This window comes from Narcine bancroftii, chromosome 4, assembly GCF_036971445.1.
Source record: "Narcine bancroftii isolate sNarBan1 chromosome 4, sNarBan1.hap1, whole genome shotgun sequence".
In the NCBI taxonomy this organism is placed as follows: domain Eukaryota; kingdom Metazoa; phylum Chordata; class Chondrichthyes; order Torpediniformes; family Narcinidae; genus Narcine; species Narcine bancroftii.
Window position 1 is genome coordinate 13,067,506 of NC_091472.1, and position 25,357 is coordinate 13,092,862.

Here is a 25,357-nt window from a genome sequence, read left to right on the forward strand (position 1 = left end):
TTCCATAGCTCCCATAGCTTTCCATAGCCTCAATCAATAAAGGTATCAATAAATCCTGAAATATCTGGTAAAATTCAGCCGCAAACCCATCTTCACCTGGGCATTTCCCATTAGCCATTGATTTAAGTGCTTCTATAATCTCCTTTGGAGTAAAAGGGGTCTCCAACTCCTTAATTTCCTTATTAGTTAATGCAGGCAATCGAAAATCAGATTTAATAAAAACTATCTAGCTTAACTTGATCTTTCTCAGCCTCAGAAGTGTATAATTTTTTATAAAATTCCCTAAATACATCATTTCTCTCTTAAGGTTTATACCTAATATCTGAATCTTTTCTAATAGCATTTATCGTTCTTGATACTTGTTCTGATTTCAATTCCCAAGCTAAAACTTTATGAGCTCTTTCCCAGCTCATAAGTTCTTGGTAATGATTTTTCAAATTTACAAGTCTGTAATGAATTACACTGTAATTTCATCTTAACTAATTGTATCTTTTTAACCTCTGTTGAATTCTGTTGTAAATCTTTCTCTAAGGATTCTATTTCCCTTTCTAATTTATTTACTTCAGCTAGATGTTGTTTCTTAATTTTAGAAGTAAAACAAATAATTTGTCCTCTTAAATATGCTTTCAAAGTATCCAATAATATAAATTTAATATTAACAGAATTTACATTAATCTTTAAAAACTGCTGTATTTGATCCCTCATAAAATTACAAAACATTTTTTTAATAATAAAAAATTAAATCTTGATTGATATGTAGTATCCACTTTTTCTGATCCTGTATATGTTATTAATAAAAGAGAATGATCTGACAAGTCCAGTTTTATAGTCAGCAGATACTATCTGACCTTGTAGTTGTGCCGATAACAAAAATAAATCTATTCTAGAATAAGAGTCATATCAAAATGAATAAAAAGAGAAATCTTTCTCTTTAGGATTTAACTTTCTCCATATATCATTAAAGTTAATACTTTTTTTTGCCATTTTAGTTCGTTAATGTTTTCAGAAATTTTTCTAACAATGGATCCAAACAACAATTAAAATCACTCCAATCATAACTTTGTCATATGCTTGTGATAAATTAAAAAAAGAATCTTGTATAAATTTTTCATCATCCACATTAGGTGCATAAATATTTATAAGAGTCCAAGATTCAGAATAAATTTTACAATTTACAATTAAAAGTCTACCAACCAACTCAATAATAGATTCCAATTTAAACGACAATTTCTTATTTATCAAAATGGCAACTCCTCTTGCTTTAGAATTAAAAGACGAAGCAACAATTTGACCAACCCAATCTCTTTTCGATTTCTGATGTTCTTTTTCAGTTAAATGAGTTTCTTGTAAAAAAGCAATATCTACTTTAAATTTTTTTTAATATGAGCCAAAACTTACTTTCTTTTAATTGGGTTATTGAGCCCATTAACATTAAATGTTGAAAATATTAAATCACCTTATTTATTTAAATCTTAAAATCTCTTTACCTCATGCAGTGAAGTCTCAATCCACTATTAACTGAAATACAACATTCATCTCCTTAATAAAGCAAAAGAACAAATCCATCCCCCTCCCCTCCAAAAAACTGTACCACAGTATTACTTCCCTCTACCGCCCAGGAAATGGCTAACTACTTCTGAAGGAGAAGCAACAAAGACCACCTCTCCCAAACAGAACAATATTAAAAGACAGTAAAGAAAACAGTTCAAGTATGATAAGCTTCTTCCAAATTTCTGTTAACTTGATCATCATCAATATCAATTTCAGATGATTCACATCGTTCCACTTTTTGCACTCCATTCTTCTTCCCTCCTTGGGCTGATTGCGGCTGCTGAGAAAAACCTTCTTAACTTCTTTGTTGCTTATTATCTGGCAAAGAATTAGCAAATACCAGAGCTTCAGCTTCAGCACTAAAGAATTGGGTTGATACTCTCTATAGAAAACTTTTAACACTGCTGGACATCCAAAATAAAAAACATAACCTTTCTTCCACAAAACTGCTTTAGCCGGATTAAATTCTTTCTGGCATTTGATAATGACTTGGCTCAAGTCTGCATAAAAGAAAACTCTGCTATTAATCACCAAAGGAACCTGATGTTTTCTCACATCCTGAACTGCCTGACGCAGAATCATTTCTTTATCTTGATAACACAAACATCTAATTAAAATAGAGTGTGGCAGTTGACCAGGATGAAGTTTCTTTCTAAGTGCTCAATGAACTCCATCCAATTCCAGTCCATTCAGAAAATATTCCTTTCCCAAAACATCAGGAATCCATTTCTGGAAAAACTGTACTGCATCTGAATCTTCAAAATCTTCCGGGAGTCCAACATTATTTCCATGACTCTGGTTCTCTAAAGCATCAATTTTCTTTAATAAGTAATTTCTTTGAACTTCCCAAAAGGTAAACATATTCATTTTATCTTGACATTGTTCAACTTCATCATGATAATCAAAACGTCCATCTTCAATCTTCTTAAGTTTATCCTGTATTTTATCCACGACTCTTGCATATTTTGCCACATCAGCTTTCATAGTTGAAATTTCTTCTTTTACACTAATAAATTGATGTTTCATCGACAAAAAGCCTTGGCTCATTTGTTTAGACATAGCCTCAAACTGTTTAGTTAAATAACCAATCTGAGATACTCCCAACAGTTTGGAAGTAGGCCCACCTTGATATATTACTGTTCTTCGTCCTCTTCAGTAGGCAAAGAAATATCCTCTTCTTCAAATCCTCCAGTGATGTCTCCCTCTTCCTCCTCCATAGATCAAGATCACAATTCCACCTTCCCCCAAGTTCTGGGACCCTCTCTTAACGATCCAGGGTCGCTGGGATCAAGAGAGATCAGCCGCCACCCCTCCCCCCACTGCAGGGTGGAATACACTCCGTGTAACATGCATGAACAAATTCCCTAATATGCACATTTGATCTTCCTGGTCAGGAGGAGGAAGTCTTTGGGCTCTGGCACCACCTTCCCTGGTGCTCCGGAGAGTCGGGGTCGGAGTAAACTGCACTCGATGCAGATGTTGTCGCTGGGGACGCAAACCAGCCGAAATCGAGTCCCTAGGCTCCAATTCAAAGGTAGGCTTCTCCTCTTCCAAGCTTGCTTGCTGTCCCGGAGTTGGTTTTTTCACTGTTTTAGTTTTCCTCATTTTAAGGGTATTAAAGGTTACGGAGAGAAAGCGGGGACGGGGTACTGAACTTTAAGATCAGCCATGATCTCGTTGAATGGCGGAGCAGGCTCGAAGGGTCGAATGACCTACTCCTGCTCCTATCTTCTATGTTTCTAACTGTCAATAATTTTAATAATATTTCTTATAAATTTTTTAAATACTTTTTACAGCCAAAAAAGTTTTTTAATGTCAGGTTTTTTAACAATTCTCTTGGAAGAAGTGTCTTCCCACGTCTCCCACCTACGCCATCACGCCACCTTGCACACGCAAAATCCTTGAGGAGTCCTTCCACCCCGCATACAGTAACTTTCAGCTGCTCCCATTGGGAAAGAGATACAGGAGTATCAGAGCCAGTACCACCAGGCTAAGGAACATCTTCTTCCCACGGGCAGTGAGAATGCTGAACGACCAAAGGAATTGCTCACATTAACCATCCGAGGCTCTCATATGCATGAAACAATATTTATTTATTTGCAAAGATGAAATACTTGTCCTGCATATGTATTGCTTGTCTGTACGTATGTTATGTCTGGTTGTGTGTCTGCATGCTTTGCACCAAAGACCGGAGAATGCTGTTTCGTTGGGCTGTACTTGTACTACACGACACGAATTGGGAACATTTACGTAGACTTCCTAACACATTGCCTCTTAGCTTCAATGCAGTTTGATGAACATAGCAAGAGCTTTCAATACTCCTTTGATCATGTACTTCAAGTTTAAGCACAGGTTGGCCAGTTGCCTCCTCACCTGTGACTTGGCCCACGATGGTCTGGGAAATCATCCGACTGGAAAGAAAGCTCTTTATTTCTTCTTTCATAGCCGTGCTGTCTCTCCTACAGAATGCAAACAATACGTGTGGGTTGGGAGGTTGGGTGGGAGCAGGGGTGGAAAAAATAAATAACATTTTTTTTTAAAAAAAAAAAGCATTTCCTGGAAGCCTTTAGATTTTGGAAGTGGAACTGATTTTCAAGCAAGGAAAAGTCTGATCATCAACCCAACGGTTAATGTTATTAAATGAGAGACAAGTTCTCTGCCCAAAGAGAGAGGCAGCAGTTTAAAATGCATTTGTGTTTGAATTTTCCATTCCATTTGTCACATCGTTTTGGGGAACATTCCAGCCGACTCTCAGCCTAATGAACGTTTCATGTTTCCTCAAGCTTTCCCTGCTGAGGTGTGGAGGTTCATCAATTTTGCCATTGCAACACAACCCAAGAACATAACCCGTCCTCATACCAAGATATTTAAACAGTTCAGCTGGATGCAGAAATAAAAACTGCACACCACCCAGTGGGAAGGCGAAAAGGAACATCAGCCGACTATTCAGCATTCATACCCCCCCTCAATAAGATACCCGCTTACTCCTTCAGGGCCTTTCGCTTGGCATTGCTTATACTTTGTCTATCAACCCTGGGTTCAAAATATGCTTACCTTGTTAGCTTCTTCAGTAATAATGTACCTCAACAAAATGATCTAACAGTCATTTAGAACTGACCTCATGAGCTCCTCAACTTTCTCCTCCAGGTCCATCTCTTCTTCCACTGTATGATAGCTGCATGTCCTCTGATTGACGTTACAGTGGAAACGGCTGGGCGATAGCCTACCATTGACCACCGGCAGTTTCTCACTGTTCACGTTCTCCCGTCCATTCAGGTGAGTGCTGCATGGGGGAGGGGAGGTGTCATAGCTGTTGCTAGGCGATGGCGACGTGCCACTGTACGGGGTCTGTGTGGCAGCTGTGACGAGGGAGGAAGAAGTGCCGAAGCTGTTGCTGCAGGAACTGTGGCTGTTGCCGTAGCCGTGCCGTTTACCAAACTTTTCCGCATGTTCCTGGTCAAGACGGTCCAACGTCTCCAGAGCATGGATGATGTCCCGTTTTGTCATTCCGCTCTGCCGCAGTCGCTGCAACAAGTCAATCTGCTCAATCGTAAACCTTGGCTCATCCGTGTAGTGCGACATCGTGGTATTGCTGTGGGAAACACAAAAAGGGAATTTGGTGGAACTCAACAGCATTGAGGTTTACTTGTGAATGAGGTCTTCGCTACTCTTGTGAGTGCAGGAGGATGAGGGGTGATGTGGCCTCCAGCCACATAGCATGAACATTGACTTCACTGCTTTCCATTAAACTTGCTTGCCTTTTCTTCCGCCTACCCCATTTCCTGCCTTCCCAGTTCTTTCACTTATACAGCCTAGCCTTCTCTCCGTCCCTCAGTGCTGCTGTCCACCTATCATCTCCTGTTCTGCCACCCCCCTTCTCCTTTCCACTCTTTTATTCTGATGCTCACTGGCTTTTTCTCATACCTTTTTTTTTGAATATTTTATTTATAATTTTAAGCCACAATTACATTTCATTAAATTCAAAAATTGTTCAGAAAGTTATACATGTGGTATATATAAGAAAAACAAACCCTTCTCCTTCTCTCCCAAAACCCCTAAAAAGAAAGAAAAATGAGAAAAAAGAGATTAAAGGAGGTAAATCTGGAGAATACCAAGGGAATAAAGCATTTATAACAGAAATTCTAATATTAGAGGTTACCAAGAAGTGAAATCTTCAGAATGTTTATCAAACGTATAAACCCACATTTTGTAAATATTTTCGCCATATTTTCCAAAACAAGTGGTTTTTATTTTGTAAACTATACGTAACTTTCTCTAATGGAGTACAGCCACGAAGTTCTGCGTGCCATCTTTCCATACCTAAATCGATATCTGACTTCCATGATATTGCTATGCACTTCCTCGAAACTGCTAAAGCAATTTGTAAAAGTTCAATTAGATGCACAGTTAATTTCAATTTAGTCTTATAACCTTAATATTACACAATAAAAATAACATTGGATCCTGTGGGAACTCGACACCCGTAATCCATTCCAAAAAAATAGACTTCCAACCAAAAATGTCTGACTTTAGGACATTGCCAAATAGAATGGAAAAAAAGTTCCAATCTCATGTCCATACCTAAAACAAAGTGGACATAGCAGGATTTACTCTATTTAATTTTTGTGGAGTCAATTTGTGATGGATTATATATTTTATATTGTATGTAGATATGTTTTTGAAGTTGATAGATTGTGGGAGTAGTGTAGGTCACAAACACTTCACAAAACAGATCTCATTTAAAATGCAAGAGCTTTGCTGAAAGTGAGTCATGCAGGCACCAAGCGCCTTTGCAAAGACAATGAAACAAGGAGACTGCTTTGCTATAGAATTTCAAAAGCAGGTGTACATAGATTATTATTTTGAAAGCAACAGATGAATGGACTCAGAAGTTTGGGTCCGGTGCTGCAATCTGTCTGGTTGAAGTTTGTTGTTTTTAAGAAGGTCATGTGGTTTTGCAAAGGGTGGGGGGGAGAGAAAGAGAGAGAGGAAAAAAAACTGGTTCCTGCAGTCATGACAAGCTGGCAGCTTGTTTAAACCCCATTTTTAATTTTTTTTTATTTTCACACTGTGAATCATGTCAACCAAAATATGTACAAATGTTTCTCATTAAATTTACACAGCGACCTTTTCTCTCTTTTTCCCCCTTTCCTTCCCTCCCCTTGACCCACCCCCAAAAACCCATTAGTATTCAACATATATAATACAATAAAGCCATAAAACAATATCTTCACACAAAGGAAAATAAACAAGAAAAATGCGTCGTCTATTTATTACGAACTGAATCTAGTTGTTTTGTCTTCCTATCATTTTCATTTTAGGGGTTGGAGGTCCTAGGCAAGCCCTCTCTGATATGTTCCATGTACGGTTCCCAAATTTGTTCAAATAATGTGACTTTATTTTTTAAATTATATGTTATGTTTTCCAATGGAATACATTTATTCATTTCCATGTGCCATTGCTGTATTCTCAGGCTCTCTTCCATTTTCCAAGTTGACATTATACATATTTTTGCTACTGCTAAGGCTATCATAATGTTTTTTTTTGCACTTTGTCCAATTTAAGGCCTAATTCTTTACTTCTTATCTTATTTAAAAGAAACATCTCTGGTTTTTTTGGTATGCTATTTTTTATAATTTTATTTAGTATCTGATTTAGTTCTTCCCAAAATGTATTCACCTTCGCACATGTCCAAGTTGCATGTAATGTTGTTCCCATTTCCTTCCCACAGCGAAAACATCGATCTGATAATGTTGGGTCCCATTTTTTTTAATTTTTGAGGAGCAATATATAACCTGTGTAACCAATTATACTGTATCATGCATAACCTTGTGTTTATTATATTATTCATAGTTCCAGAACATAACTTTTCCCATACTTCATTTTTTATCTTTGTTTAAATCCTTTTCCCACTTTTGTTTAGGTTTATAGTTTATTTAATCATTTTCTTTCTCTTGCAGATTAATGTACATTTTTTTAAATAAATCTTTTAATTATCATTGTGTCTGTAATCACATATTCAAAGCTGCTTCCTTCTGGTAATCTCAAGTTGTTTCCCAATTTGTCCTTTAAATAAGCTTTCAATTAATGATATGCAAACAATTTACCATGAGTTATTCCATATTTGTATTTCAACTGTTCAAACGTTAATAAATTATTTCCCAAAAAACAATTTTCTCTTCTTTTGATTCCTTTTCTCTCCCATTCTATAAAGGAAAGGCTATCTATTGTGAAAGGAATTAGTGGATTTTGCGTCAATAATAATTTTGGTATTTGGTAATTCATTTTTTTCTTTCTAAGTGTATCTTCTTCCATGTATTACGTAAATGATGCAATACTGGTGATCTTTTATATTGCACCAGTTCATCATCCCACTGAAAAGTACATGTTCCGGTACCTTCTCGTCTATTTTATCTAGTTCTATCTTAGTCCAGTCTGGTTTTTCCCTTGTCTGGTAAAAATCTGATAAATACCTTAATTGGGCGGCTCTTTAATAATTTCTAAAATTTGGTAACTGCAAACCACCTTGATTATAACTCTCTGTTAATTTATCTAACGCTACCCTTGGTTTCCTCCCTTTCCACAAGAATTTCCTTATTAAACATAGAAACATAGAAGATAGGAGCAGGAGTAGGTCATTCGGCCCTTCGAGCCTCCTCCGCCATTCAATGAGATCATGGCTGATCTTAATGTTCAGAACCCCATCCCCACCTTCTCTCCATAACCCCTAATTCCCTTATACTGAAGAAATATATCTAATTCTCTCTTAAATATATTCAATGATCCTGCGTCTAATGCCCTCTGTGGCAATGAATTCCACAGATTCACCACCCTCTGGGTAAAGAAATTCCTCCTCATCTCAGTCCTAAATGGCTTGCCTATTATCCTCGAACCATGGCCCCGGGTTCTGGACTCTCCCACCATTGGAAACATCCCTTCCACATCCATTCTGTCCAGTCCTGCCAGAATTTTATGTCTCTATGAGATCCCCTCTCAATCTTCTAAACTCCAGTGAGTACAATCCCAGTTTGCGCAATCTTTCCTCATAAGTTATTCCTGCCATTCCAGGTATCAGCCTGGTGAATCGCCTCTGCACTCCCTCCATTGCAAGAATATCCTTCATTACATAAGGCGACCAAAACTGCACACAATACTTCAGGTGGGGTCTCACCAAGGCTCTGTACAGCTGCAGAAAGGTATCCTTATTCCTATACTCAAACCCTCTTGATATGAAGGCCAACATACCATTTGCCTTTTTAACCGCCTGCTGTACCTGCATGCTCGCCTTCAGTGACTGGAGCACAAGAACCCCTAGGTCTCTCTGCACTTCCCCATCTCCCAATCTATTGCCATTCAAATAGTAATCTGCCCTCCAGTTTGTATTACCAAAGTGGATAACCTCACGCTTATCCACATTGTAGTGCATCTGCCATGTATCTGCCTAGTCCCCCAATTTATCCAAATCACACTGGAGCTTCCTGACCCCCTCTTCAGTGCACACAACCTCTCCTAGCTTAGTGTTGTCTGCAAATTTGGAGATATTACATCCAATCCTCTCATCTAGATCATTAATGTAAATTGTGAACAGCTGGGGTTCCAGTACAGATCCCTGTGGCACCCCACTGGTCACCGCCTGCCTCTCAGAAAACGAGCCATTTATCCCAACTCTCTGTCTTCTATCTGCCAACCAGTTCTCAATCCACATCAATACCTTGCCCCCAATCCCATGAGCCTTGATTTTGCATGCCAGTCGTTTATGTGGAACCTTATCGAAGGCCTTTTGGAAGTCCAGGTACACCACATCACTGGCTCTCCCCCATCTATTTTACCTGTCACCATCTCAAAGAATCCAATAGATTTGTCAAGCACGATTTACCTTTTGTAAATCCATGTTGACTCTGTCCGATCCCTTCTCTGCTAGTCATATGCTCCGCTATAATTTTGCCCACTACTGATGTAAGGCTCACCGGCCCATAATTCCCCGCTTTTTCTCTACCCCCATTTTTAAATAGTGGGGTAACATTAGCTACCCTCCAATCCATGGGTATTGATCAGGTTCTGGAAAATAATTCTTAAAGCATCTGCTATCTGAATGTCCACTTCCTTAAGTACATCCTAGGATGTAGATTATCAGGCCCTTGGGATTTATCGGCCTTCAATCCCATCAATTTCCCCAAGACCATGTCCTTAGAGATACTGATTTCTTTCAGCTCCTCCCTTGCATTAGTCTCTATGTTTCCCAACATCCTTGGGAGGTTATTTGTATCCTCTCTTGTAAAAACAGAACTAAAGTAAGAATTTAATTGGTTTGCCATTTCCTTATTCCCCATTATATATTCACCATTATATATTCCCCTGATTCTGACTGCAAGGGACCTACTCTGGATTTCACCAATCTTTTCCTCTTGACATATCTATAAAAGCTTTTGCAGTTGGTTTTTATGTTTGCCGCAAGCTTACTTTCGTAATTTATTTTTGCCTTCTTGATTAATCCCTTTGTCCTCTTTTGCTGCATCTTGAACTGCTCCCAGTCTTCGGTTGTGGTACTTTTTTTGGCCTGTTGATATGCTCTCTCTTTGGACCTAATCCTGTCTATAATTTCCTTTGTTATCCACGGGATATTGTTCTTTTTAGTTCATTAAAAAAAAATTCTGTTAAGGGAATTGGTAACGTTTGAAATAAGTATTGTATCCTTGGGAACACGTTCATTTTAATCCAGTTTACCCTTCCTATCAACGTTAGCGGAAATTCTTTCCAATGTAAGTCTTTCTGCAATTTCTTTATTAGTGGCTGATAATTTAGTTTGTACAAGTGGCTTAAGTTATTATCTAACCTGATCCCTAGGTATCGGATTGCTTGTGTTTTCCATTTAAATGGTGATTCTTTTCTAAATTCTGTATAATCCACTTTACTCATTAGCATCACTTCACTTTTATTTGCGTTGATCTTGTACCCCGATATTTTTCCATATTCCTTCAATTTCTTATGTAATTCTTTTATTGATATCTCTGGTTCTGTTAAGTATACTATAATGTCATCTGCAAATAAGCCAATTTTATACTCCTCCTCCTTTATTTTTATCCCTTTTATTTTATTTTCTATTCTTATCAGTTCTGCCAAAGGTTCTTTGCTCAGGCAAACAACGAAGGGGATAGTGGACATCCCTGTCTAGTTGACCAACTTAATTTAAATTGATTCAATACATATCTATTTACTGCTACTTTCACCAACAGTCCATTATACAATGCTTTAATCCAATTTATATTTTTTTCTGGTAGACTGAACTTCTGTAATACTTTAAATAAGTAGTTCCACTCTACTCTGTCAAAAGCTTTTTCTGCATCTACTGTTGGTTTCTTATTTCCTTGAACTGCATGAATTAGATTAATAAATTTACAGACATTGTCCACTGTTCGTCTTTTCTTAATAAATCTAGTTTGATCTTGTTTTACTTTTTTGGTACACAATCGGCCAATCTGTTTGCTAATAATTTTGCTATTATCTTATAATCTGAGTTAAGTAGAGATATTGGTCTATATGATGCTGGTGTTAGTGGATCCTTCCCTGTCTTTGGTATTACTGTAATTATTGCTGTCTTACATGAATCTGGCAAGTTTTGTGTTTCTTCTACCTGGTTCATTACTTCCAGGAGAGGAGGAATTAATATCTCTTTAAATGTTTCATAAAATTCTATTGGAAATCCATCCTCTCCTGGTGTTTTATTGTTCAGCAGCTTTTTAAATATATCTTGTACTACCTCTATTTCAAATGGTTTTATTAGTTTGTTTTGTTCCTCTTCTTGTAATTTCAGCAGTTCAATTTTAGCTAAAAAATTCCTCTATTTTGTCATCTTTTCCCTCGTTCTCAGTTTGGTATAATTGTTAAAATTCCTTAAAATTTTCATTAATCTCTGTTGGGTTACATGTAATTTGTTTGTCCTTTTTTCCTTGATGCCAATACCGTTCTTTTCACTTGTTCTGTTTTAAGTTGCCAGGCTAATATTTTATGTGTTTTTTCTCCCAGTTCGTAATACTTTTGCTTTGTTTTCATTATGTTCTTCTCCACCTTATACGTTTGTAATGTTTCGTATTTTATTTTTTTGTCCGCCAATTCTTTCCTTTTCGTTATATCATCCCTTTTTACTAATTCCTTTTCTGTACTTACTATCTCCCTTTCCAACTGCTCTGTTTCCCGATTGTAATCCTTTTTCATCTTAGTCACATAACATTATCTGCCCTCTAATGAAGGCTTTTATTGTGTCCCATAATGTAAATTTATCTTTCACTGATCCTGTGTTAATTCCAAAATATGTTTTAATTTGGCATTCAATAAACTCCCTAAATTCCTGCCTTTTAAGTAGCATGGAGATTAACCACCATCTTTATGTTCTTGGTGGGATGTCCTCCAGTTCTATTGCTAATAACAGGGGTGAATGATCTGATAGTAGTCTAGGTTTATACTGTTTTCCTAACTCTCCCTTGAATATGGGCTGACAATAAAAACATATCAATCCTTGAGTAAGTTTTGTGCCTACTCAAATAATATGAATATTCCTTCTCTCTTGGGTGCTGCCTCTTCCATATATCCATAAGTTTCATTTCCTGCATTGATTTAACCATAAATGTGGCTACTTTATTCTTATTACTTGTCTTTTGTCCAGTTTCATCCAACATTGGGTCCAAATTAAGGTTAAAATCTCCTATGTGTGTCTGCAATCTTCAAAAAAAATCCTGAATAAACTTTTGATCCTCCTCGTTAGGCGCATATATATTGAGCAAATTCCAAAATTCTGAGTATATCGAACATTTTATAATTACATACCTCCCTGCCGGATTTAATATTTCCTCCTGTATTTTAATTGGTACATTTTTGTTAAATAGTATGGCTACACCTCTAGCTTTTGAATTATAAGATGCTGCCGCTACATGTCCTACCCAGTCTCTCTTTAATTTGTTATGTTCCACTTCAGTTAGATGTGTTTCCTGCACAAATGCTATATCTAATTTTTCCTTCTTCAATAAATTTAGTAGCCTCTTCCTTTTGATTTAGTTATGTATTCCATTAATCTTAAATCTTGCTTATAACATAACATAATAACATAACAATTTACAGCACGGAAACATATTTCTTTTCCACTGCTTCACCACCTCCATCCCCCTTTTCCCCATTTTCATTTCTTAGTTTTCTCTTATTAAACTTAATGTACGACAACACATTTAAGACAAAGTACCCCCGCAGTTCCCACACCCACTAATACCTTAACCCCAAAAGTTCCCTCCCTTATCCCTTGTTGGGCAACCACAACTCCCCTTATCATTTGGATTGCGATCTTACTCGCAGCATCAACTGATTTTGCAGTTACGGTTCTTCCCTTTTCCCCCAGCCCTCCCCAGAAAACACTTTTTTTCCCAAAAAACACATATAACAAAGCTCTTTTTTTTCCCACCCTTACTTCCTTGCTTCCCTTCTATTTTCCCTCTTTAGTTCTTTACATATACATTGTTTTTACATCTTTATATCATCGTTCTTCATTCTTATTACATCTCTTCTTCTGTCCTGCAAACATTTTGCGAATTCTAGCGCTTCCTCTGGATTCGAGAACAGTCTGTTTTGCTCCCCGGTATAAATATTTTAAGCACGGCTGGATGTCTTAACATCAATTTGTAACCCTTTTCCCATAAAATCGTTTTTGCTGTATTAAACTCTTTCCTCCTCTTTAAGAGTTCAAAATTTATGACTATGTAAAAAAATATTTTTTGATCCTTGTTTTCCATTGGTTTATTATCTTCTCTAACTTTATTCCTTGCCCGTTCCAGTATGTTTTCTCTTGTCATATATCTCAAAAATTTTACTAAGATGGATCTTGGTTTTTGATGTGCCTGTGGTTTCGGAGCTAGTGTTCTGTGAGCCATTTCTATTTCCATTCCTTCCTGCATTTTTGTCGTCCCCAGGACCTTTGGGATCTATCCATTTATAAATTCCTCATGTCTGTGCCTTCTTCACCCTCCTTCAGGCACTATTTTTATGTTGTTTCGCCTACTATAATTTTCCAACAGATCAATTTTCTGAGATAACAACTCTTGTGTCTCTTTAATTATTTTGTCACTTTCTTCCAATTTTTTCTCTTGTCATTTACTTCCATTTCTACAGCTGTTTCCCGCTCTTCCATTCTCTATCTTTTCCCTATTTCTGTCATTATCAGTTCTAAAATTTGCATTTTATCTTCTGTTCTTTTCATTTTCCTTTTAATTGGATTAAATTCTAATGATGACCATTCTTTTAATGATCTCATTTGTTGTTCAAACAAAAACTTTATCTATATTCTGTCCATCAGTTTTACCTTCTCTTTTTCTCTTTGTCCATCAGTTTTACCTTCTATTTCTCTTTGTCCATCAGTTTTACCCCTTCTATTTCTCTGTGAAGATCTTGGTCTCCTTCCTCTTCTTCTGTGTCTGTACCTGTGTCTGTGTCTCTTCTGTTTTTCCCGTGGATCTGCTTGCATCTCTTTGTCAGGCCTCTCCTTGCTGGTCCTCCCCTCTTGGGCTACTCCTCCGTTGTGCCTCCTGTCGTTAACCTTCTTGCTGGTCGTCTCTCCGTCTCTCTCCCACGTCGCTCCCTTCTCTGCTGCCTTTCTCGTCTTCCAGCTGAGCACCCTGGTGTCGGGCGTCCCTCAGCTGTTCGCGCTGTGGCTGCCCGCTCCTCTGCTGAGCACCCTCCCATCGGCGTCCTCTTTTACCCTTATTTCCGTACTGCACACTTTTGTTTGGCCCCGAGAGCCATTTTTGAAGTCCAGGTGAGTCGCGACTCCACAGCGTCCTGTTCCTTCATGCAGGTAAAGTTGATGCCGCTTTTTCTTCTTTGGTGATTTTTCTACTTCTTTTATTCCAGTTGTTTTTATTTTCTCCTTCTTGGGTGCCATCCTCTTTCTCTTCTCTGTAACTTTATCTTCTATTTCTTACATTCTATTTTTGTTGTGCTTTGTCTTTTTCTACCTTTTTTCCTGGAGAGGGCTGGTTTTCCTGACCGGCCACTACTCCATCACGTGACACCTTCATTGTAACCCCATTTTGAAGACAGAGACAGTTGTGAGTTGTGAGTTCAGCCTGTTGAAAACCCTTGTGGTCCATACAAGGAAATGGCTGGTTAGAGTGTTTCACCTGAAATAAGGGAAACAAAGGAACTCTATGGTGACCTGCAGAAGAAGAAGTTATCATTTGGAAAACCCTGATGGGGCAAGTTTCTTCGGCAAGACACTTGAAGTGGCTGATCAGAGGGAATCAGTTTGTGTGTGTCCAACGAGCAACAAATCTCTCTCTGCAAACAGAAAAGAACCTTCCTGAGTGGTAGCCATTTAGCATCAAAGCCTGGTGAAATTCATAAATGTTAAATTCTGTGCACAGTATAAGAATGGCCTGCAACCAGTAAGCCTGGAGGAGTGAGAAGTGAGATTAGAATGTAAATCAAAGAACTTTTCTGAACTCATACACACATTACATTCAAGTGAGCTTAGAATTAGAAGGGGGTTAAGTTAATGGTAGCAAGTTAAAGTTTGATGGTTTTTATGTTTAAAGAAAATTAAAAATGACTTTTATTTAAATAACTATTTGCCTTGGTGAATTTCTATTGCCTCTGGGTTTTGGGATCCTTTAGATCTGTAACAAAATATAACTGATACAAAACAAATTGTATTGAATTAACCTGTATCTTACGTTTATGATTTTTGTCATATTATTCTTACATAATTCATCCAATCTTTCTCATTTATTTGTCTATTTAAATCTACTTCCCTTCTTAATGTCAATTTAAAGCACATTAAATTTATTCTTCATTCGTTCAAATGTTAAAAATCTTCCATTCTCTAAATAATTCTCAATCTTCAAAAATTTATTATCCATTGATTATCTATTTTGACAGAGGGGCATTTTGTGATATATTAAACCTTTCATACCTATTTCATTATCAATATTATTTCATAATTCAATCAGATGTTTCAAAATAGGTGTTTCTGTATTTCCTACCAACAATTTAGAATTCCATTTATAAATAAAATCCTGTAAATTTATTTCTCCTATCTTACTAATTTCTATATTAACCCAAGCAGGGATTTTATCTAAACTCAGCAGTGCATTAATAAATTTCAATTGAGCAACTTTATAGAAGTTCTTAAAATGGGGATATTGTAAGCCCCCCCAATTCAAACTTCCAAGTCAATTTTTCTAAAGAAACCCTTGCCATTTTTCCTTTCCATAAAAAGTTCCTAACACTCGCATTTAAATCCTTAAATATTTTTGAGGAATTGAGATAGGGATCGACTGAAAAAGACATTGAACTCGAGGAAAAATATTCATTTTAACTCAATTTAGCCTACCTACTAAGGTAATAGGTAGGGTATTCCACCTTTTCAAATCTTCAACAATTTTATCAAATAAAGGCAAATCATTTAATTTATATAAATTTCTTAAATCATTATCAACCGCATTTTCTCATACTTTGATGAAGGGCTCAAGCCCGAAACGACAGTTATGTATCTCTGCCGTTGCTACACAAAGGACAGTTTGACCTGCTGAGTTTCTTTAGAATTTTGTGTTTTGAACCTCAACTACGGTGTCCACAGAATTTTGTGTTTTACTAGTACAGGATGGGAAACTTGACTTTTACAAGCAAACTGAATTTAAAATTACGATGGCGAACGGAGAGCACCCTTCAGTGATAAGCAGGGTACCAACAGTAACAATAAATGAGACGTGAAGTCTTTGAAGAGGAAGTGCCTATAGGCAAGTTAAATGACTGATTGAACCTGGGCCCTGATAAGACTGATTGAGCTATTCTTGTTAAAACACCATTGAGTGTGGTAAAAGACTGAGTTAACCCATTGAAAAATTCATCAGACACTTCCTGTAGAAAGATTCATCGGGCACTTAATAAGGAATGTAAAAACAAGCAGGCCAGCTTGTCTGTATTTAACTGTCAACTTGTAACTGCTGGAATTAAGAGTTCTGATGGTGGTTCCAGCTACTGCAAGGTGATCTTGAAGAATGGGTCAGGCCTGATAGGTTGGCTATACCTTGATGAAGGGCTCAGGCCAAAACGTTTGTTATATATCTTTACAAACTAACATCATCACCCCCAGCAAGATCAACACCCCCTCAACCTCCACTATGACAGAAACCCTGGTCGAGACTGCGACCAGGAGCAGCGAGGAGACCCCAAGCATAGTACAGACTCTTCTGCCCACCCATATATTCCTTAAAACAAAGTACTAAACCCTCCCTACCCCGTAACCCTCTTTTTCTTCCATCTACATGCCTGTGTAAGAGTCTCTTAAATGGCCCTAATGTTTCATCCTCCACCACTATCTTTGGCAAGGCATTCCAGGCACCCACAATGCTGTGCAAAAAAAAGTGCCTCCCTTTACTTTGGGCCGAACTGGTCTGTTTTGTGCTGTCAGTGGTTATATGGTTATATTAAGGATAGACTGGATAGTTACATGGAGAGGAGAGGACTGGAGGGGTATGGACTGGGTGCTGGTCAGTGGGACTAGGAGGGTGGGGATTTGTTACGGCATGGACTAGTAGGGCCGAACTGGCCTGTTCTGTGCTGTAAGTGGTTATATGGTTATGGTTATATGGTTACTTATGTCATCTGCTATTCATGCCCTGGGAAATAGGTGCTGGCTGTCCATCCTATCTATGCCTCTCATAATCTTGTAGACCTATATTACGTCTCCTCTCATCCTTCTACACGCCAAAGAGAAAACTCCCAACTCTGCTAAACTTGCCTCATGTCCACCTCCAACCCTCAAATCCCAGCCCATGAAGCTAGAGGCCTATCTTGAGGCAGCAGAGTAAATGGAGGAGGGAGCTACAGAGGAAAAACGGTGAGGAAAAAAACCCAAAAAGATGCTCGGAAGAAATTTGCAACCCAAATTACAAGCAGTGGGAAGAAAAGGGTCAAGGTGCAAACAGAAGCCAGCAACCTCTCGTCATTCAAGGATGAAGCTAGCACGAGCGGTGGATGAAGGCACTGGAAATGCCGAAACAGAGGGGATAGAAAGAGAACAGGTTACAAGTAAGCCTAACTGTGGGATGCACAGTACCCAGCGACCCCCAGCTCCAGGGGACTGGGAGCTGTGCAGAGGCTGTTACCCCCAAGATCTGGGAAACTGGGAGCAGTACAAAGGCTGTTGCCTTCCAGCTCTCGAAGACCAGAGGCAGTCACCACCCACTAGCTCCGGGATAGCTGGAGTAGTACAGAGGCGTCATCACCCAGCACAGGAGACCAGGAGCAGTACAGAGGCTGTTGCCACCCAGCTCCAGGAGACCAGAGGTAGTAATCACCTCCTAGTTCCAGGAGACCTAGAGCAGTACAGAGGCCGTTGCCTCCCAGCTCTGGAAGATCAGAGGCAGTACAGAAGCAGTCACCACTCCCTAGCTCCAGGAGACCAGGAGCAGTACAGAGACAGTCACAACCCAGCTCTGGGAGACCGAGAGCAGTGCAGAGACGGTCAGTTCCCAACTCTGGGAGGAGAATACATGCCAGCCAGGCAATGGAGGAGATGGAGGAGAAGGAATCAAAAGCTTTGCTTGAGGAGACCCTATTCTCAGTTGAAGATCACATGCTTTCCCTGGGCCAGAAATCGGTGCTGCAGTTCACCAAAGCCATGGGAATGAGGGTGCAGGCTGACTGACATTGGACTGTAAGGATTGCTAAATGGAGACTAAAAAAGAAATCCTGAAAAGACACAGTGTCAAACGCACTGTGATGTGTAAACGCTTTGCAATACCTTGCCAAAGTCAAGATAGATGTGACGTTCATAGTATGAGCTGCCACACCTCAGGAACTATTGAGGAGATCACGATGGTTGTCCCACGGATTGTCTGTATGATCAGAGATGGCGGCAGGGGGGGGGGGGGGGGGGGAAAGAAATGATTGTCATGCTTCAGGTCTGAGTATCTGGCATTTAGGAGGCAACTTTATAATCACTGAGGTTAAGGAGGTGGTTGGGAAGCGTCTCCTTGTGGTGAATCTGAAGTACCACAATACCCTACTCTGGCTGATCAACGTGTACACTTTGCCCATGCAGAATGAGAGTATGGCAGTCCTCCATCAGTGCCCACCATTGCCGGCGACGTCCAGGCCAATCAACTGCATCATTGATCCAGTGGTGCCAACAGCAGAATGGACAGCTCCTCCTGACTCCTGATGGGGCGGCAAAGGACACACAGCTGTGCAACACCTTTAGCAGGTGCAGACAGCTCAACCTGGTCTCAGATAGACTTTGTCTTCATGTTGAAGACCATCACGGTCAGAACCACAAACATCTTCTCTGATCACTGCCTCCTTCGTGGCTCCTGTCACCAACAAGAGAGCCAGAAGGCGGAGAAGGGAACGTGGAAGCTGAACATGAAGTTGCTGACCCCAGACAATGTTGGCGAGCAGTGAAACCCTCCTCTGACTCCCCAGTGACTTGATGGGAAGCAATCAAGGAGAATATCAAAAAGTTCTTTATCCTCAAGTGTGTTCAGAGAGCAAGACAGAGGCAGAGAGAACTGAGCCAACACCAGATTGACCTGCAGCAACTCCTCCTTCAGTCGGGGGGGGGGGGGGGGGGTGGTGGGAGGAATAGAAAGGGAATGTGAGAGAGGAACTCTGAGAGGTGAAGAGCTAGCAAGCTGTGCTATTCACCACAGTCGTCCAAAATCATCTTCTGATTCAGAGTCCACAAAGTGGAGCAGGACAAGACATATTCACACTTCTTCCAAAAGGTTCACAGAGGGAGTTCTGAGATCCACAGTCTTAAGAAAGAGGACAGATCAGTCCACCCTCACAGACAGGCAGTGGATTAACACATCCTTTTATGCCGAACTGTACGACACGAAGGCGACAGACAGAATGGGCTTCCAAAACTTCCTGTCCTCTATAATGAAGGTCTTAGACAACAGCAAGCAGGAGAATTTGGACTAGCCAATTACCCTGAGGGAGCTGACAGAGTCCATCTGTTCCTTTGGGTTGAATAAAACTCCTGGAAACAACTGCTTACCAGCTGAGGGACTGGGAGGGCCCAGACCTACTGGAAGTATATGCTCCTGGCAGGCAGCATGTCAACTCCATGAGGAAGGGCATCATAGCCCTTGTTTTCAAGCAGAAGGGGGAAAATGAGGTTATCAGGAATTGGAGAGCCATATCTTTGTTAAACATTGACTACAAAATCTTGTCCAAGCGAGTCAAGTCTGCTCTGGGCATGTGATCACCCAGACCAAACCTGCATGGTTCCAGGCAGGAAAATCTCTGACAGTCTCACGTTGCTCAGAGATAGCATTGCCTGGGTGCAGGGCAAGGAGTGGACAACTGCCTGTTCAGCTTAGACCAGGAGAAGGCTTTTGACTGGATATCACACATGTAGATGATGGATGTACTCTCCAAAATGAGCTTTGGGGAGCCATTTAGAAATTGGATTTAATTGCTCCTCATGGACATCTGTAGTGCAGTCCAAATCAATGCGTGGGAAACATATTTAGCTTCTCCATCAAGTCTGGAGTCAGACACGGTTGCCAGCTCTCTCCAGTGCTGCATAGAGCCCTTTGTGAATCCATCAGGAAAGACAGGGGAAAAAGGAGTGGAGTTGCCAGACAGTGGACTGACACGGGTCAAGACATCCCAGTACGATGCTGTGTTCTGTTCGGACACTCATTCAGTCTGCAGACTGATCAAGATCTGTGACCATTTTTAGTCTATCAGGTGCCAGGGTAAACTGGAAGAGCAACCAGTCCACTGTCCCCTTCATAGTCATATCTGATCACCTGAAGCTGTTGGGGTAGGAGAGAGATATGGTTTAGAGGGGCCAATGTATGCAACAACAAAAGGCTCGAGCAGATCTCAAAGGTCAATGAGAAATTGGGTCTGTGGGCACAGCACTCCCTCTCAATAACAGGGAAGAATCTTGTCATCAGGTGCAAGGTGTTCTTGGTCATTCTGTATGTGGTACAGGTGTAGTCCACCCACCCCTCCCCACACATCTGACCTGGTGGTTACCAGAGCATCCATGCGGTTCTCATGGGAATTCAAGTTGGAAAGGGACAAAGGGTTGCCAGCATGTCGCCAGACAACAAGGGTAAGGGAATACCCAAAATGGCCCTCTTCCTGATGACCACCTTCGTGTATGGCTGGATCAAGCTGTGCGTGGACATCAAATGCCTCTGTGTGCTGAGGCTCTACCTGCCCAGGTGTTGCGAAGGATAGGCCTGTCCCAGTCAGCTGGACTTTGCCACACCATCTATCCTTCACGAAAAAGTTTTTCCAGACAAAAACCTTTAACCACAAGGCCATAAAGCACTGGTCAGCACAGAACATCCTGCAAGCACTGAGATGAGTATACAATGGACGTGGTGGGATGTTTCCCAGAGCCGACGATCCAGGTCATCTAACAGAATGCCTCATCATTAGTACTCACAAACAAGTACCAGAACCTGGCCTGGATGGCAGAGAGAGGAACCTTCCGAGTCAGACCCTTCCTGTATCACTGGAACATCACCCACAACGCACATTGTCCCTGAGATGACTGCAGTGGAGTGGAGAGAGTCACCCACCTCTATGAAGAAAGCAGATGTGCAAAGAGCGTGTGTGGAGTCCTTGTCATGGTTCATCCCGAGGCAGTGTGACAGAGGATGCACGTGAGTCAGACATCCAGAACAGCTGGAAAATCATCAACTTGGTGAAAGACGCACTTTTGGTTTGTTCGAAACCCGCTGGTCTTTCAGCACACGGAGATGTTGGTGCAGAAATGTGGCCGACTGCCACATTCCAGGCAGCAGACTACGTGCTGAGGGACGCACTGAGGCTTCGTGCAGCCAATCCGAGGGTGCTGTGGGGAAGCCCCTCAAACAACAGAAGTGAATGGTAACGACAAGGTGCCATAGTAAATGACTATGGTGAAAATGGAAATGAATGCAACAATATACAGTGATGGAAATGTACAAATACAAAATTAAGGTGGTTTTCCTTTTGTAAAAAAAAATTGGGGTTAATAAAGTGAACAAAAAATATATTAATCAATTCTTGAAGTGAACCTCGACGTCTCCGTTTTTGAGTGCAACGGGTGATCTTACAGAAGAATCATTAGGGGCACAGATAGGATAAATAATCTTTTCCCAGGAAGGAATATCAAAAGCACAGGTTGAAAGGGAGAGGAGTCAGATTTGAAAAAAGGATCTGAAGGGCAACTTTATCCACAAGAGGGTGGTGGGTGTCTGGAATGAAATGCCAGAGGAAGGGGTAGAAGGTCATCAATAGGAAAGGCCTAGAGCAGTGGTTCTCAACCTTTTTCTTTCCACTCACATCCCACTTTAAGTAATCCCTATGCCATAGGTGCTTTGTGATTAGTAAGGGATTGCTTAAGATGTGGGTGGAAAGAAAAGTTTGAAAACCACTGTTTTGTTATCCCTAATTGGCTCGTTATGTGCACAGTTTCATAACTCCAAAGGAAATGGGTCAATGACAAATTTTCTCAAGCAAAATATTTCAGTAACAATTGGGTCTCGAGCAGTGATTCTCAACCTTCCCTTCCCACTCACATCCCACCTTAAGCAATCCCTTACTAATCACAGAACACTGATGTCATAGAGATTACTTAAAGTGGTATATGAGTGAAAAGAAAAAGGTTGAGAACCACTGGGCTAGAGGGATATGCGCCAAATGCAGGCAAACAGGACTAGCTCACATCCTATTTTATACGTCAACTTTACACATAATTTATCACTGAATATTGTTTGTGCATTTGCACCAAGTTTGTTTACATTTCTTTCTTTACATTTCTCTTGTGTACATATTTTTTCATTGAGTACAGTTTACAATACTGATAAGCAGAAATTCTACCTGACCCTCAGGAAAAAAGGATCTCCAGGTTGTATGTGATGTCATGCATGTATAGAACTCCTGACAATAAATTTGAACTTGAGGTAGATATCTTGGCTGCAAATAAGAGTTAGGTCAAAGGTCTTGTTTCAGTGTTGTATATCTCCATTTGGATTGAGGGAGGAGAGTGGAGGTGAGGATTGGGAGAGAGGGTTCTGATAGAGGGAAGGAAGAAGGAGGCCAAGCAGCAGGAGAAAACTAAGGGAGGGTAGAGTGGCCGAGTGGAGCACATAGAACCGCTATCTCACAGGTTTAGTTCCCACTTCTGCTGTTGTCTCTGTGGACTTTGCATGTTCTCCCTATGACTGCTTAGGTAAATAAGAGGATAAAATTGCTACTGCAAATTACCCATTGCATCAAAAGATGCAATTCTCTGGAGGTCCAATTGTCATGAAGCGAGTAGGAAAAGCCAACTCCAATAGAATTCTCTTCCTGAAAAAAACACTTATTATAATCAACCTCATGGCAACAACCCCAGTCAAGGCACTGGAACTTGCAAGGTTATGTCTATGTGTGTGCAAGAAACCTCAAAATGTCTGTATTAAAAAAAAATTGACATACAACCATGACAGGCCATTTTGGCCCATGAGTCCATGCTGCCCTATTTACACCCTATTAAAAATTGAATTTGGACATGCTACGTTGACATGTTTAGGACATGTAGTTGGTCAGGACAAAGTTGTGCCTATTGAGGTGAAAGTGCAAGTGATTTCTGAATTCCCTAGGTTTTCAGGATTTAGTATTTCCATTTTAGATGCAAATCTAAACTATAATATCCTCACAATTCTTAGAAATGCACAGAGAAAGAAAATAGAACATTTATGTTACGTTAAAAACAAAACAGTCTGCTGTCGCCACCTTAAGGAAAATTAGCCAAAAATAAGCCCACACCTCCTGATGACGTTGGTGTCACTGCGCTGTAAATTATTATTTGTATATCCACCATCATATGAACAAATCTATTGGTTTCGATGATTGTTTACCTTTGCTGTCCACATTTGTCTTAGGTCACAAGGCCCATGGAAGATTCATCCGCTGTTACCAATCCTGTGGAATGATGAGCTTGTTCATTGAATGCAGGATGCGAAGTAATGATCCATCAGCTGAGAAGTAGAAGTGAGACCATTGCAGTGAAGTTAGGAAGACCTTCTAATTCACTCCAGCAACGGTAATGTGATGTCTGCTGTAGCGTCCGAACTACCATGTATGCTGTCAGAAACACAAATTCTCACAAATGAGTCTCTTTAAGATCGGTGACACAACAAGCTTTATTCACAAGTCTGCAAAGTTGGACTCAACCGGCTTCTCGCCAAGTCGAGCCCCGATACATACAGTGCGTTGTTTTTATATACAATTTGCTTGTCCTTCGGCATCTCCACTACACTGCTTTAATTGGTTAGTTTTTGCAGAATCATCCTGATTACGCTTGTACTTGTTTAGTATCATGTTAGTCACGCACACCACGATCATTCATGACCTCTGCTCACACCAAATCCTGTTTTTCACTCTTTATCAATCTTTGGCTCCTGCATGTCTCTCCGTAGTTAAATCTGTTGCAAGTCTGTTGTAACATTTTCCAGCTAAACTCTTGTGGTTAGCCCCCTGTCTACTCTTGCTTCCCCTTTTATGACTAATCATCACATTTTAACTTAAACCCTTTTTAACCCAAATTCTCTATCCATAACATATGCTTTGAGCCACAATTCCTCTTATAAGTTCATCTTATAAAAGACTGTCTGGAACTTTCACTCCTGCAGACATGACACTCCAGACTGGTACATATTTATCACTAAAACATCAATCTATTTATTCGCAAAAATATATTAAGGCATTTTACTCAGGTAATTTTTTAAATTGTTTTCATATCATACAGAGAAATACAAAGTTATAATGTGGAAAGAGGTTTTTCAATTCATCAGTCTGTGTCAGCATTTAATCTCCATTCCAACAAATAGACCATGTCATGTTTTTCCTGTCATATGTCCTTATACAACCACAGTACATGATTTCCCTTTCACAAAACTATGTTGACTACTAACCTGTTATCACTGAAGTCCAGCATTTTCCAGACAAATAATGTCAGGTTACAGGATTGCAATACCCCCATTATCTTTTTCCTTCCTTTCATGAAAACCGATATTGCATTTTCCATTTCCAATCTGTTGGAATCTCTTTGGAATCCATGAGATTTTCAAAGATCACAACCTCTTCTTCAGCTATCTCTAACAGAACCATAGAATAAAGGCAACCATATCCGTGGGATCATTCCAATCTTGCCTCTCCCAACATTAAATGTAGGTTGTTCCTCAGTCCATTTTGTCCCCATTTACATGTTATTTTTGGTAGGCTCTTTGGATCACTACTATAAAGAGAGATGTAAAATTTTGTTTGTCATCTCAGCCATTAATTCCCCTGTCTCAATATGCAAGCGAGAAACAATAATCTCTGCCATACTACTCTCCTCCACCTACTTGTGGAAGATGAACATTTATTTATTTTCTTCTAATGTTCATATTTTATTTATCTCTTTAACAAGGTTAGCAATTTCTGAAATTCTCACAAGCCTTAGTCCTAATATTGCTCTTCATAACTTAATTTAAAATAATCCAAGTGAAACAAGTCTGTAGATGCTGTGATTGTAGTAAATACACAAGTGCTGGAGAAACTCAGTGGCTCCTGCAGCATCCAGAGGAGTTAAAGATGTATAACCAACAATTCAGGCCTGAGCTCAATGCCAAGGATACCTGGGACCTGTTGAGTTTCACCAGCACATTTGCGTGTTTATTAAAATAATCAATTTCCAGTGCAAGTCCATGGTATATGTATTTTACGAAGCTTTTCTCAAAAATTCCATTCACCAATAATTTTCTCTCAGATTATCTGAAGATTCAAGTCC

The 25,357-nt window shown here is 39.7% G+C and overlaps 1 protein-coding gene across 10 annotated transcripts in view; it reads right to left on the bottom strand.

Moving 5' to 3' along the window:
- LOC138760334 (homeobox-containing protein 1-like) overlaps positions 1 to 25,357 on the bottom strand; it is a 127,245-nt gene that overhangs the window by 37,876 nt on the left and 64,012 nt on the right. For 5 of the 10 annotated variants that reach the window (XM_069930780.1, XM_069930774.1, XM_069930776.1 and 2 more), the window contains 4 exons: positions 23,445 to 23,670; positions 5,872 to 5,922; positions 4,670 to 5,143; positions 3,925 to 4,010 (listed from right to left, as the gene is read on the bottom strand). In XM_069930780.1, the coding sequence (XP_069786881.1) occupies positions 3,925 to 4,010; positions 4,670 to 5,143; positions 5,872 to 5,894 (583 nt within the window). In that variant the 5' untranslated portion in view covers positions 5,895 to 5,922; positions 23,445 to 23,670. Of the gene's footprint in view, positions 1 to 3,924; positions 4,011 to 4,669; positions 5,144 to 5,821; positions 5,923 to 23,444; positions 23,671 to 25,357 lie in introns of those variants that run through there. The other 5 variants (XM_069930778.1, XM_069930775.1, XM_069930781.1 and 2 more) reach the window with 5 other exon arrangements.